At 51.4% G+C, this 14,252-nt stretch overlaps 3 protein-coding genes and 1 long non-coding RNA gene across 5 annotated transcripts in view; 1 reads left to right on the top strand and 3 right to left on the bottom strand.

Moving 5' to 3' along the window:
* Positions 1 to 3,661, bottom strand: part of LOC115485384 (olfactory receptor 14J1-like) — a 78,649-nt gene extending 74,988 nt beyond the window's left edge. Inside the window, exon 1 of the mRNA XM_050984136.1 lies at positions 3,467 to 3,661. Coding sequence (XP_050840093.1) covers positions 3,467 to 3,592 — 126 coding nt within the window. The 5' untranslated portion in view covers positions 3,593 to 3,661. The remainder of the gene's footprint in view (positions 1 to 3,466) is intronic.
* LOC115483858 (zinc finger protein 629-like) overlaps positions 1 to 14,252 on the bottom strand; it is a 229,171-nt gene that overhangs the window by 133,742 nt on the left and 81,177 nt on the right. The gene's annotated exons all lie outside the window — the stretch shown is intronic.
* Positions 1 to 14,252, top strand: part of LOC115484925 (zinc finger protein 208-like) — a 513,901-nt gene that overhangs the window by 442,645 nt on the left and 57,004 nt on the right.
* LOC127060535 (uncharacterized) lies at positions 6,926 to 9,014 on the bottom strand. Its single transcript, XR_007779706.1, has 2 exons — positions 7,549 to 9,014; positions 6,926 to 7,213 (listed from the first exon to the last, which is right to left on the bottom strand). It is a non-coding gene; the product is annotated as an uncharacterized LOC127060535 (long non-coding RNA).

The following is a 14,252-nucleotide window of genomic DNA, read 5'->3' as shown; positions in this document are numbered from 1 at the left end:
CTGCAGGGCCTGGTGGCACTGAGAGGACCATGGTGACACTGTGTATGACAGAGCAGCACAGAGCCAAGGGGCCATGGTGACACTGTGGGGCTGAATGGAAGCAAGGAGTCCATGGTGACAGTCTGGGTCCTGGCTGGAACCACAGAGGCCACTGTGACCCTGCAGGGCCTTGTGGAACCAAGGGGCCATTGTGCCACTGTGGAACCAAGGAGACCTTTGCGAGAGCCTGGGGACAATGGAATCAAGGGGCCATTGCTCCATTGCAAGGACTCTGGGAACTGAGGGAACAATTGTGACCTGTGGTGCCCCATGGAACCAGAGGGTCCCTGGTGACATTGCAGGATCTTGTGTCACCAGGGCTCCATTGTGACATAGCAGCACCAAGGAATTCCTTTTGGCACTCTGAGGCCTCATGGAACCAAGAGGCCACTGTGACCCTGCAGGGCCTTGTGGAACCATGCAGAGCATTGTGACAGAGCAGGACCTGGTGTCATGATGGGCCATTGTGACACTGCAGGGCCCCAAGGAACAAGGGGCCAGTGCTGCTCCTCAGGGACTCCTGGAATGAAGGAAACATGTTTGACACCGTGGTGGCCCTTGGGACCAAGAGGCCATTGTGACACTGTGGAACCAAGGAGAGCATTGCTGCACTGCCAGACCTCATGGAACCAAGGATCCATTGTGACACTGCAGGGCCTTGGGGACAAGGGCCATTGTTCTACTGCAGGGCCCAAGGATCCAAGGGACTTTTGTGACACCAAGGGGTCCCATGGAACCAAAGGGACATTGTGACACTGGGAGACCTCGTGGAATCATGGAGAACACTGGGACACTCTGGGGACTCACGGAACCATGGCGACACCAAGTTGGCTGGGAGTGTGGATCTGCTGGAGGGTAGGAGGGCTCTGCACAGGCCCTGAACAGTCTGGATCCAGGGCCCAAATCCAACAAGGTGAGGTTTAACAAGTCCAAGTGCTGGGTCCTGCACTTTGGCCACAACAACCCCTGCAGCACTACAGGCTGGGGAGCAGAGTGGCTGGACAGCAGCCAGGCAGAAAGGGACCTGCAGGGACTGATGGACAGCAGGCTGGACAGGAGCCAGCAGTGTGCCCAGGTGGCCAAGAAGGCCAATGGCTCCTGGCCTGGATCAGGAATGGTGTGGCCAGCAGGAGCAGGGCAGTGATTCTGTGCTGGGCTCTGGTTGGGCAGCACCTCGAGTGCTGTGTCCAGTTCTGGTCCCCCAATTTAGGAAGGACATGGAGGGACTGGAGCATGTCCAGAGAAGGGCAACAAGACTGGGGAGGGGTCTAGAACACAAGACCTGTGAGGAGCGGCTGAAGGAGCCGGGGTTGTTTATCCTGGAGAAGAAGAGGCTCAAAGGAGACAAGGCAGTGTCAGGGCACCGGTTGGACTTGATCATCTCCAAGGTCTTTTCCAACGTTACTGATTCTGGGATTCTCGGAAACCACCCTTGGAGCAGTTGCAGGATGAGCTCTGGGCCTCCTCTCCAGAAGCTCCAGCAGATCAGGTCCCTCATCTTCTCCTGCCAGCCCCAAAGCCCATCCTGTCAGTCCTGCAGAGCCTCTGCAGCTCCTCCTCATTGCCCAGAGCAGGGAGCCCCAGAGCCAGACACAGCAGCCCAGATGTGCCCCCCTGGCCTGTGGTGCCTCTGGCAAGGGAGCAGCAGGAGGCACAGCAGGAGCCTGCAGACAATTCCTGAAGCACTTGTGGGATGATCCTGCTCCCCAGGGGACATTCCCATGGTGCCAAGGCAGGAACTGAAATGGGGAGTCGGGCAAGAGAGGGAAGGGCAAACAGGAATGGGCTGTTTGGAGGGCAGGGAACAGGGGTGGGAAGAGGAAGAAATTTGTAGCAGGAAGAGTAAAGAAAGCAAAGGTGAAGCCAAGGAAATGCTGAGGGCAGTTTGGGGGTGGATGCCAGGCAGCCCTGTCTCTGAGCAACAGCATCTGCAGTGGGACAGGAAACTCCCAGCTGATGGGAACAAACTTTCCTGGCAGAGGCCAGGACAAAGCTGAGTGGTTTCCCTGATGTCCCCCAGCCCTTGCTGGCCCCAGGGGCTGATGGCATTTGTGCTCCCTCAGGTTCATGTCCCCACACCAACAGCATGGGGGTGCTCCCCCTGCTCTGGGCAATGCAAACAGGGGCTCCTGATCCAGTGCTGCCGTGTCTGTGCCTGCAAGGATGGGGCACCTGTGTGAGCTGGGGGGGAGGCCAGGGCTGCAGAGGGGGGATGTTGTTGTTGGTGTGTTCTTGAGAGAGCCTTGGCAAGGAGCCTGGAGCCCCCAGGGCCTGGCCTGAGGTGTCAGCGCTGCCCCAGCAGTGCCCATGGCCTGTCCCTGCTGCAGCCCTGGCACTGCCACCCCCAGGACTGTGCCCAGCCCCGAGAGCACTCAGGCCCTACAGCAACACCAGGGCCACCAGGGCAGCGGGGCAGGGCCATGGGAGCAGCACTGGTGACACCAAGTGCTGCTGCTGCTGGGCACAGCTGCTGTGCCAGCACTGATCTGCCCCCAGCTCTGCACACAGACATTGCTGCTGCAGCTCCAGAGAAGGCAACTAAAGGGCATCTCTGCAGAAAACTTTGCTGGGAGATCCTTTAGTTCCTTTAAAGCCACCGAGAGTGCAGCCTCTCGTTGACAAAGTCTGTGGGCACAGGGAAGGTGGAGAGAAACAAAAGGAGAAATGGCACAAACAATGACCTTTCTTTGCGAAATACATTATAAATCTAAAACAAATAATATGAACCTCCAAAAGTAAACACGCCACAATTTTCAAAGACGAGTTTTATTATAAGTCATTGGCAGAATTGGCCAGGAGTTTAATGTTTCTGAAGCATCCAGCCATCAGTCTCCTCACTGCAGCCTTGAACTCCTGGTTCCTCAGGCTGTAGATGAGGGGGTTCAGGGCTGGAGGCACCACCGAGTACAGAACTGACAGGGCCAGATCCAGGGATGGAGTGGACATGGAGGGGGGTTTCAGGTGAGCAAATGTTACTGTGCTGAGGAAGAGAGAGACCACAGCCAGGTGAGGGAGGCAGGTGGAAAAGGCTTTGTGCCGTCCCTGCTCAGAGGGGATCCTCAGCACAGCCCTGAAGATCTGCACATAGGAGAAAACAATGAACACAAAACAGCCAAATAACAGAAAAGCACTACCACCTACAGGACCAATCTCCCTAATGTTGGAATTTGAGCAGGAGAGCTTGAGGATCTGGGGGATTTCACAGAAGAACTGGCCCAGGGCATTACCATGACACAGGGGCAGGGAAAATGTATTGGCTGTGTGCAGCAGTGAATAGAGAAAGGCACTGGCCCAGGCAGCTGCTGCCATGTGGGCACAAGCTCTGCTGCCCAGGAGGGTCCCGTAGTGCAGATGGACACATAGCGGTCATAGCACATGATGGTCAGGAGGAAATACTCTGCTGAGATGAGAACACAAAGAAAAAGACCTGTGCAGCACATCCTGTGTAGGAGATGTTCCTGGTGTCCCAGAGGGAATTGTGCATGGCTTTGGGGACAGTGGTGCAGATGGAGCCCAGGTCAGCGAGGGCCAGGTTGAGCAGGAAGAAGAACATGGGCGTGTGCAGGTGGTGGCCGCAGGCTACGGCGCTGATGATGAGGCCGTTGCCCAGGAGGGCAGCCAGGGAGATGGCCAGCAAGAGGCAGAAGTGCAGGAGCTGCAGCTGCCACGTGTCTGCCAATGCCAGCCAGGAGGAAGTGGCTGATGGAGCTGCTGTTGGACATTTGCTGGAGCTGCACATGGGGACCTGTTCTTGGAGAAAAGTACAGCAAAGAGTTAGAGGAGATACCAGAAAGAAAAATCAAAGCCATTTTTCATACACCCTCATCTGTAACACACACAGACATGCTTCTGTGTTTAAGATTTACGAGGTTTTGTTTTTAAGCTCCCCCCACATCTCTCCTGGTTTTCTTAGATGTCATACAACCTCAGCATTCTTTCTGCATTCAGGGAGAGAAGAGTAAGTTTAGTGAGTTAAAGTGGTGACTGGAGACTGAGGGGAGATGGTTTGTCATTTTTACCTGTTCAGAGTATTATGGAGGGTGATCATCTACCTATGCTTCCCCTAAAATGTCACCAGGTACTGCTGAGGGCAGATGCATCCACCACAGCCCAGCTCCACATTTGTAGCCAAGGACTCACGTTGCTCATTTCACCAACCCAGCAGCATTTTCAGAGTCAGAACACCTCTGCCTTTCCCTATCAATCTTATAACTCAGAGATGCTTTGGGCAGGTTTGCCTGCTGGATTGGAAACCCCCAGCTTGGACTGGAATCTCAGGGAGGTTTCCAAGTGCCCTTATGATGGAATTGGATGAAGGGAGATGCAGCTCCTTCCCTGGCTGCACTGACAGCATTGCCCAGAGCCAGGCACTGGGGACAGCATCACCCTGAGCCAGCTGTGCCCCCTGCCAGAGCCCGCAGGGCCAGGCAGCTGCTCCCAGCCCTGTGCTCTGCAGAGGGAACTGGGCCCGGGGCTGCAGAGCTGCCCCACGGCTCTGCTGCAGCTCTGCCTGCACAGGAGGGGCTGCACGCCTTGGAGCCCCAGCCCTGAGGGCAGAGGCTTTGCTGGTGGCACAGGAGGGAGGGGGCTTGTGCAGAGGGAGGGGCTGCACTGGAGGGGATCCTGTGGAGATCTCTAAACTCTCCCTGCCACAGCAAATCTGTGTTTCGTTTTCTCTCATTGCCTGATCTTCTCTGCTTCCTGGAGATTTTCCCGCTGCAGGTATTTCCCTGTGCCTGATCTCTCCCTGCCAGCACTCACAGACCCCAAATCTCTGTGCACTCTCCTTGGCCTGACAGAACCCTGCCTGTTTGCAGGGCACTGGCTGGGGGCAGGTTCTGTTTGCAGCTTGGAGAAAGGACAGCTCAGATTGAGCCTGATGGGTCCAGCAAAGGTGATGCTGGTGCTGTCCATGGGCAGAGTGGTTGAAAGAACATTAGGGATCTCCTGTGTAACTACTGATAACTAAAAAGAACAATTCAGATGTCTCAAGCTCTTGTTAGAATTATTACCTAATAAATAAAATTAACCTTTAATATTTATCCCCCCCTCCCTGAAATTATGCAGTAGTAGGAAACTGTATGCAAACTCTTAGGAAATCTCCAAATTTTTATCAAAATCCTTGTATTGGGAATATTCTATGACTAAGCAGAAGCCCTCAGCATGTCAGAGCTTCATAAGCATTTCACCTGTCCCTAACCATAAATACCCAGAATTGTACTCACAGAGTCTGCAGGCATTGGGATGTTCCAGCTTTAGGAGATCACTCCAGGAGCTGCAGCTGCATTGTCCTGCAGCCAGAGGTTCCTGTGCCAAAGGGCTGGCAGTGATTGTGCCCCAGGCACTTCTCAGCACCTTCCCAGCCCTGACTGATTGAAGCTCTCTGTGCCTCTGTGCTGTGCCCGGGGTGGCTGCAGGCAGTGCCCCAGCCCTGCTGGGCTGCCAGAAGAGCTGCTCATCAAGAGAAATGTGCTTTTCAAGCTCTTCTTGGTTACCAGGATCACCCTCCTCTGTGCCAGGAGCCCAGCTCAGCTCAGCAGCACAGACACAGCACAAGGACTTTAATGAGCCTCCGGGGCTTTGTGCTCAGGCCCTGGACATCAGTCCCTGAGAGGGAGCTGAAGAAATCTCTCCAGAACTGCAAGTCAGAATCACACTCCAAAGTTTCTTTCACTTTTAATGGGTCCCACTGAGGGACACCACTGAGAAAGTGTCCCCAGGCCCCACGCAGAGCAGAGAACTGGAGGCACTGATGGCAGGTGGGGACAAAGAGAAGCCAAGTCTTGGTGCCCTGGGGCACAGCAGGGTCTGTGCCACCAAGGGCTAGGAGGGGACACCTTGTCCTCAAGCACTGGGGCCTCCTGGCACAGGCCCAGCCAGGCTGGGCACTGTCAGCCCCTTGTCCTGCCCTCAGCTTCCCCCCCTAGCCCACATCCCAGTGGCCTCAAGGATCTGCTGGAAGGAGTCCCTGGGGAGCCTTGCTCCCCAATGACCCTGGGGGCTCCTTCATGCTTCTAGAGACTGCAAGTTTTTCAAAGGACTTTGGGTTTGGCATTTGCCTTGGAGTCTCTGAGAGGTTTGTGCAATCATGGCCTCCAGTTATCTGCTGTAATTAGTCCCTGGAGAGGCTTTGTCAGTAACAACACTTAGTGGGGCTCATTAATGCTTCAAGGTACTTCAGTTATTTTAAGGTACTTGGTGTTTCCCTTTGGATACAGACTCTGGGAGAGGTTTGTGCAATCATGGCCCCAATTATCTGCTTTAATGAGTCCCTTGAGAGCTTTGTACTGACACTCAGTGGGGCTCATTAATACTTTGAGATAGTCAAGGTTTTTTAAGATACTTTGGATTTTCCTTTCCACACTGAATGTCTGGAGGCCATCCTGGCCTCCAGTTCTCTCTTCCAAGAGTCCATGAGGAGCTTGTGTGGGGGATGGACCTCACTGAGACCCATTCATGCTTTGAGACACTTTGGGTGTTTCTTCTGACTTTGACTTCTGGAAAGGTTTGTGCAATCTTCTCTCAGGCCCTGAGGTTCCAGGGCTCAGCTCCAAATGCACCACGGGAGTCATTAGGATCAGGCAAGTCCTGACAAACCATGGCTCTGCCTTGATTTCTCTCTGCTCTCATGGAGTTCATCAGGAACATTTCCTTTAGAGTTATGGAGAAATATTTCAAAGACCTTCTAAGAAATATGTATTCCTCTCTTAAAGGGTGTCTTTCAGTGCTCTTCCTATTATACAAGAGGTGATTGCAGCATTCTGTGGTTGATATTGATTCAGGGTCTCTCCTAATTAGGTCTGGCTAAGTCAGTGAAGTTGTACCTTGGAGCTCACTCCGTGTGGACAACCTTGCCCCACATTCCCCAACCCCATGTGAGAAATGATTCTTACTTTCAAAAATTCAAATGCTTTATTAAGATCTTATCAAAATACAACAGGAGACTGAATAAAGAAAAGAACACAGCACCAGGAGCAAAGCAATCAGTCACCATGTTCTTATCTACAATATGGATGTTCTGACTTTTCTACCTCTAGCCCCTCCCAAAGGCTTGTCAATCGACTCCTTCTTCACTGTCCAGTGGTGGAGATCACTTTATTACACCTTGATTGGAGGTCAGTGCTGCCAGAGTAACAAGCTGATCCTCCCAAATGCCCCAACTACTGAGGCCATCCTGTGAGAACAATGCAAGGGAGAGGGAAAGGATAATTATACATCTGCAAAACTTCTCTTAACATCTATTTAATATTCACCCCTTAATTGTGAGAGTCAACCATAGCATTACTCATCTATACCAAGCCCCCCTTTTCATTTTCTATAAGTCATTTTGCTCAAACAGTTAAGTAAATAATTTCCTCTCTTTCTTGAATGAGCCATACCAGCATCTGTTGATGTGGGCAAGGACAGTGGGAACAGGAGAAAAAAATCTCAGGTTTTCCTTAGACACACTTATTTGGAATGGACAAAAGGGCATCACAGAGGTCCAGTATGGCTTTGACTCCCACCTACCGTGCCTGTGTGGCTGCTACCCATAGTCAGTGTATCTTAGGGGTGAGTACAGAGCCCAACTCGGTCTTGCCCTCCAGTCCCTGTTGAATTAAAAGACAACTGAGGAATGTCAGAGGTCTGGTCTGGCCTTTTGTCCCTACCTTACCATGTTTATGGGGTTGCTACCCCCAGCAGGGCTATGGAGCCTTCTTAGTAGCAAACAAAGGGTCCAACCCAGTCTTGCTCTCCTCCCTTTGTCTTCTTTTCTTAAAGAAGCTGTCCCATTACCTTTTACAGTCCCTTGTGTACTTCCCCTCAACAGATGCTGGTAATTCTCACTCATTAAAACAGGAAGACAGTTCTCGAGCTGGTTGATGGAAGCTTGACTCTACTTTTTTGGGGGTCTTGGTGTTTTTCTGGTTGTCTTTCACTCTCTGCTTGAGAGTCAATCTTGTTTCACCCAGCCTGGATGTTATAGTCCATTCTTTGGGTTCTTCTACTGGGCCTTTGGCTCTGTTGCCATGAGTCCATCCCCGCTCTGCAGTTCACACAGCCGATTCGGTGGTGAGCAGTACCTGGAAGGGACCTTCCCACTGAGGAGTTAGAGGCTGATCTCTCCATGACTTGATCATCACCCAATCCCTGGGATGAATATTATGGATTCTGAAATCCAGGGTGGTAGTTTGAGGAATTGCCCTTTTATGTCTTAGCCCTTCTAAGGTTTGTGCTGTAGACATAACTGATTTCTTGGCATTGGCTTCCCTTTCCTCAAAGGTGGCAACCCTCTGGGGTGAGGTCAGGAAGGTGTCCTAGGGTGACTGTTATCCCCATCCGTGTGTATGTAATTTATGCTGGATATTATGTTCTGTGCCTTTAAGACTGGCAGAGTGAGAGTTTTGGTTTGGGCCTCTTATCAGCCACTCAGCGGGACATGCAGATAGCACCAGTGCATGTTGCAGCTTTTCTGCTTTTTGCCTTCCTTTTTGCTTTCGCGCTTGCTTCTGCTTCGCTTCTGCTTTGCTTGCTCTTGCTTTTTTCCCCCCTTCTCATTAGTTACTTTAGCTAAACAGTCCAAATTCCTTTCTGGACTGTTCCCCCCACCCCGTTGGACCTGCTGACTGCTCCGGACTGGGATTCAGAACACCGAGAGAGAGGTTACACCTTGTGACTGCAGCAGCTGCCTCAGCGCCGGAGGGACTGATAACAGCAAACCCCCAGGAGAGACTTTCTGAATTTGTCATCTTTCTCAGAGCAGTGGAAGAGTGGTGTCATCCGGTATTGTTCATTGTGTGTGCTGGGGCGTGCTGTGCTTGTCGAATAAACAGGTTCTTTCCACCTCTCTCCGAGGAGTTCTTCCTGAACCAATTGGGGGAGGGGCCGTGTGGGTTTGCTTTTGGAGAAGCCCTTTTTGGGGATTCTCTCCCAAATTTGCCCTAAACCAGGACAAAATTTGGCGCCCAGCGCTTGGGGCTTGAGAGAGAGTGGAAAAACCCTGTTTTGAGTGCATTTTGGTTGTCATTACTCTGTGTCTGTATAAAGCAGTTAATAGCCATGCTTTTTGAATTCATAATGTCTATTGGGGTGAAGGCTTGCATGCATTTCTGGTCCCTAGGGTTTTTTGAGCTCTTAATACCTCTATGGTCCCTCGGTTTATTTTCTTATCCAGAAATAGCTCTTGTATTGTCCCTAATACATAGTTTTTACAGCAGAGGGGCAGTGACCAGAGTAGCTATCCTGCTGGGCTTGGTGGTAATAGCTTGTAAGAAGTTTATAAACATGCTGGGGTCTGCTCCAGGTGTGAATGGTTCATGGCTATGGTTATGCATCCAGCTTGTTAGAGGAGGAGCAGGGGATGAGGCTTTTCAGCCTTTGCTTTCCTTCTTCTCTTCTGAATCTCTTGCATCACTATTGGAGAATGTTCAGTTTCCCCTGAATGTTAAAGAGACCATATTTCTAGTACTCAATCTGGTAAGCTTGCTCTATATAGTCTGCTGCATCTCTAGAATGAGGGCTGAGATTTCTAGATGGGCTGATGAGATCCCTGACTCAGGAGCAGACCCAGGTGTGGAAAATCCTAAGTGGTGTGGGAAATGGGAGAATATGGGCCAAATCCTGAAGGAAATCTCTGACCCTATAGTCTGGGACTTTCCCCATGAACAAATTCAGAACCCAGTTGAGGTGGGGAAATATCTGAAAGAGAAGTACCAGGATGACCCTAAGGATAAAAAGATCATTGCAGTGAGCTGGGCCTTGGCATATGCTTATTGCACATTGCTAGATACGGTTGGCCAGCAGACAGAGGCAGCGGGGCAGGGAGACAAAGCAGCCAAGCTAGACAGTGAGCCTAAGCCAGCAGCTAAACCAATGGCTGCTGCTACCAGCACTAGAAGTGGGAAATGCACAGGCAAGACCAATCGACCAGTGGATGATGATGATGATGATGATGCAGGAGAAGGACCCTCAGTGCCTCCTGATGTAAAATCAGAAGTCAGAGCAGCAGGTGCCAGATCAGAAGCCAATATGGAGTCCTTTTCCCTGAAGGACCTCCGTGGCCTAAGGAAGGATTGCACCTGGCGACCCGATGAATCCATAATTAGTTGGTTAGTCCGTCTCTGGGATGCTGCAGGCGAGGCCACAATTCTGGATGGCACTGAAGCCAGGCATTTGGGATCCCTGTCACATGATCCTGTCATCGACCAAGGAATGATGAGGGGGGTTAATCCTCACAGCCTCTGGGCACGGGTCTTGGACAGTGTTGCACAAAGATACCTGTGTGCAGATGATCTTTATATGCAGCAGACTCAGTGGAAAACCATAGAGCAAGGGATCCAACGCTTGAGAGAAATGGCAGTGGCAGAGATTATCTTCTCAGATGACGTAACAACTCGGAACCCAGACTTGGTACCATGCACATCTGTGATGTGGCGGAAACTTGTACGACTCGGGCCACACGAATATGCTTCTGCCTTAGCCATAATGAAGTGGGATGAGAGGGATGAGACCGTGCTGGATATGGCGAAGAAGCTCCGAGCATATGCAGACGCTGTGCATGGCCCAACACATGCCAGGATCGCAGCAGTGGAAACACGTCTGCAGAAGTTAGAGGATAAGATAGAGGAGAATCACAAGAAGCTCAGGGAGGAGATTAAGGAAGATCTTCTCCAAATCTCAGCAGTACAGATCAGAGGTCCTAGTGCCCAATACAGACGTTCCCCAGATGGAGAGAGAAGGTACACCCCACAAACTGAGCTGTGGTTCTTCCTGCGTGATAGTGGGGAGAACATGAGGAGATGGGATGGGAAATCTACTGCTGCTCTAGTACGACGGGTATGTGAATTGAAGGAAGGCAGGACTCAGAGAGGGAGTTCCACCAAGAGGGAAGCAGCTCCAGTTGCCCATAGCCGAACTGCCAGATACGATGATGATATGTCTGATCCCCTTGAAGGAACATCCAAGACATATGCCCAGGGAAAGAAGGATGACCAGGCTTAGAGGGGCCCTGCCTCTAGCCAGGTAGAGGCTAGGGAAAACCGTGTTTTTTGGACTGTGTGGATTCGTTGGCCTGGCACATCTGAACCACAAGAATACAAAGCTTTGGTTGACACTGGTGCGCAGTGCACATTAATCCCATCGAGACATGTGGGGACAGAGTCTGTTTCTATTGCCGGTGTGACAGGGGGATCCCAGGATTTCACTTGGTGGAAGCGGATGTGAGCCTGACGGGAAATGAGTGGAAGAAACACCCTATTGTGACTGGCCCAGAGGCCCCATGTGTTTTGGGCATAGCTTACCTTCGAAGTGGGTATTTCAAAGACCCAAAAGGACTCAGGTGGGCATTTGGGATAGCAGCTGTAGTGACTGAGGGCATCCAGCAGTTGAATACTTTGCCTGGACTGTCCGAAAATCCATCTGCAGTAGGACTTCTGAAGGGAGAAGAGCAACAGGTGCCAATTGCCACTTCCACAGTGCATCGACGGCAGTACAGAACCACTCGAGATGCTGTGATCCCCATCCACAAGATGATCCGAGAGCTGGAGAGCCAAGGGGTGGTCAGCAAGACCCACTCACCCTTCAACAGCCCCATTTGGCCTGTGCATAAATCTGAGGGGGAATGGAGATTGACTGTGGACTACCGTGCATTGAATGAAGTGACTCCACCACTGAGCGCTGCTGTGCCGGACATATTAGAGCTCCAGTACGAGCTGGATCCAAGGCAGCAAAGTGGTATGCCACTATTGACATTGCCAATGCATTTTTCTCCATTCCTCTGGCAGCAGAATGCAGGCCTCAGTTTGCTTTCACCTGGAGAGGCGTGCAGTACACTTGGAACCGACTGCCCCAGGGATGGAAGCACAGCCCCACCATCTGCCATGGACTGATCCAGACTGCACTGGAAAAGGGTAAGGCTCCAGAACACCTCCAGTATATTGATGACATCATTGTGTGGGGGAACACAGCCACAGAAGTGTTTGAGAAAGGACAGAAAATCATCCAAATCCTCCTGCGAGCTGGTTTCGCCATTAAAAAGAGTGAAGTAAAGGGACCTGCTCGTGAGATTCAGTTCCTAGGAGTGAAGTGGCAGGATGGACGGCGTCAGATTCCTACAGATGTCATTAACAAGATCACAGCTATGTCTCCAGCCACCAATAAGAAGGAAACACAAGCTTTCCTCGGTGCCACAGGCTTTTGGAGAATGCACATTCCCAAGTACAGTCAGATCGTGAGCCCTCTTTACCTGGTCACCCGCAAGAAGAACCATTTCCACTGGGGCCCTGAGCAACAACAAGCTTTTGCCCAGATCAAGCAGGAAATTGCTCATGCAGTACCCCTTGGTCCGGTCAGGACAGGACCAGATGTGAAGAACATGCTCTACTCTGCAGCCGGGAACCATGGCTTGTCCTGGAGCCTTTGGCAGAAGGTGCCTGGGGAGACTCGGGGTTGACCACTGGTTTTAGAGTTGAAGCTACAGAGGGTCTGAAGCCAACTATACTCCAACTGAGAAAAAAATCTTGGCTGCCTATGGAGTCCGGGCTGCCTCAGAGGTGATTGGCATGGAAGCAAAACTCCTCCTGGCGCCCCGACTACCAGTGCTGGGGTGGATGTTTAAGAGGAAAGGTTCCCACTATCCACCACGCCACAGTGCTACATGGAGTAAATGGATTGCTCTGATCACACAGCGCGCCTGTATTGGAAACCTGAATTGCCCTGGGATTTTGGAGATAATTACAAACTGGCCGGAAGGTGAAAGCTTTGGTCTCACTGATGAGAGAACAAGAGCAAGTGACACGGGGTGAAGAGGCCCCTCCATATAACCAGCTGCCACCAGAGGAAACACACTATGCTCTTTTCACAGACAGTTCCTGTCACATCGTAGGGATGAACCAGAAGTGGAAAGCAGCCGTATGGAGCCCCACACGACAGGTTGCACCAGCTACCGAAGGAGAAGGTGGATCAAGTCAACTTGCTGAACTCAAGCTGGCCCTGGACATTGCTGAGAGAGAGAAATGGCCAAAGCTCTACCTTTACACTGATTTGTGGATGGTAGCCAATGCTCTGTGGGGCTGGCTGGAAAGGTGAAAAAAGGCCAACTCGCAGCATAGGGGAAAACCAGTCAGGGCTGCTGATGAATGGAAAGACATTGCCACTCGGTTGGAGAAGCTACCTGTGAAGGTCTGCCATGTAGATGCCCATGTCCCCAAGAGTCGGGCTAATGAGGAACACCGAAACAATGAACAGGTAAATCAGGCAGCAAAAATAGAGGTGTCAAAGATAGACCTAGATTGGCAAATCAAGGGGGAGCTGTTCCTAGCTCGATGGGCCCATGATGCCTCAGGTCATAACAGCAGAGATGCCACCTATAAGTGGGCACGAGACTGAGGGGTGGATCTAACCATGGACAGTATTTCTCAGGTTATCCATGACTGTGAGACGTGTGTTGAGATCAAAAAGGCCCAGTGGGTGAAGCCGTATTGGTATGGTGGGCGGTGGTCCAAGTACAGGTATGGGGAGGCCTGGCAGATTGACTACATCACACTGCCCCAGACACGCCAAGGCAAGAGCCACGTGCTGACCATGGTGGAAGCCACCACTGGGTGGTTGGAAACCTACCCTGTGCCTCTCACCACTGCCTGGAACACCATCTTGGGCCTGGAAAAGCAAATCCTGTGGAGACATGGAACCCCTGAGAAAACTGAGTCACACAATGGTACCCATTTCAAGAACAGCCTTATCAACACCTGGGCCAAAAAACATGGTATTGAATGGATCTATCATATCCCTATCATTCACCAGCTGCTGGGAAAGTTGAACGGTGCAATGGACTGCTTAGGAGAACACTGAAGGCACTTGTGGGGGGGAGCTTTTAGAACTTGGGAAATGAACTTTGCAGAAGTCGCCTGGATGGTCGACACCTGAGGGTCCATCAATCGAGCTGGTCCTGCCCAGTCTGAACCCTTGCACACAGTGGATGGAGATAAAGTCCCTGTTGTACACATGAAAGGTATTTTAGGAAAGACTGTTTGGATGAATCCCACCTCAGGCAAAGACAAACCCATCTGTGGAATTGTTTTTGCTCAAGGACCTGGTTACACTTGGTGGGTAATGCAGAAAGATGGAGAAAGCCATTGTGTACCACAGGGAAACCTGGTCTTAAGTGAGAACGGTGTGTAAGGGCTCATTGTGATGCAGATGGAAATAGAATAAGGGGTGGATAATGTCCTAGATTG

This window comes from Serinus canaria, chromosome 25 (genome assembly GCF_022539315.1).
Source record: "Serinus canaria isolate serCan28SL12 chromosome 25, serCan2020, whole genome shotgun sequence".
NCBI classification, from domain to species: domain Eukaryota; kingdom Metazoa; phylum Chordata; class Aves; order Passeriformes; family Fringillidae; genus Serinus; species Serinus canaria.
Note: the sequence above shows the minus strand (reverse complement) of the source record. Positions and strands in the feature narration are given on the sequence as shown.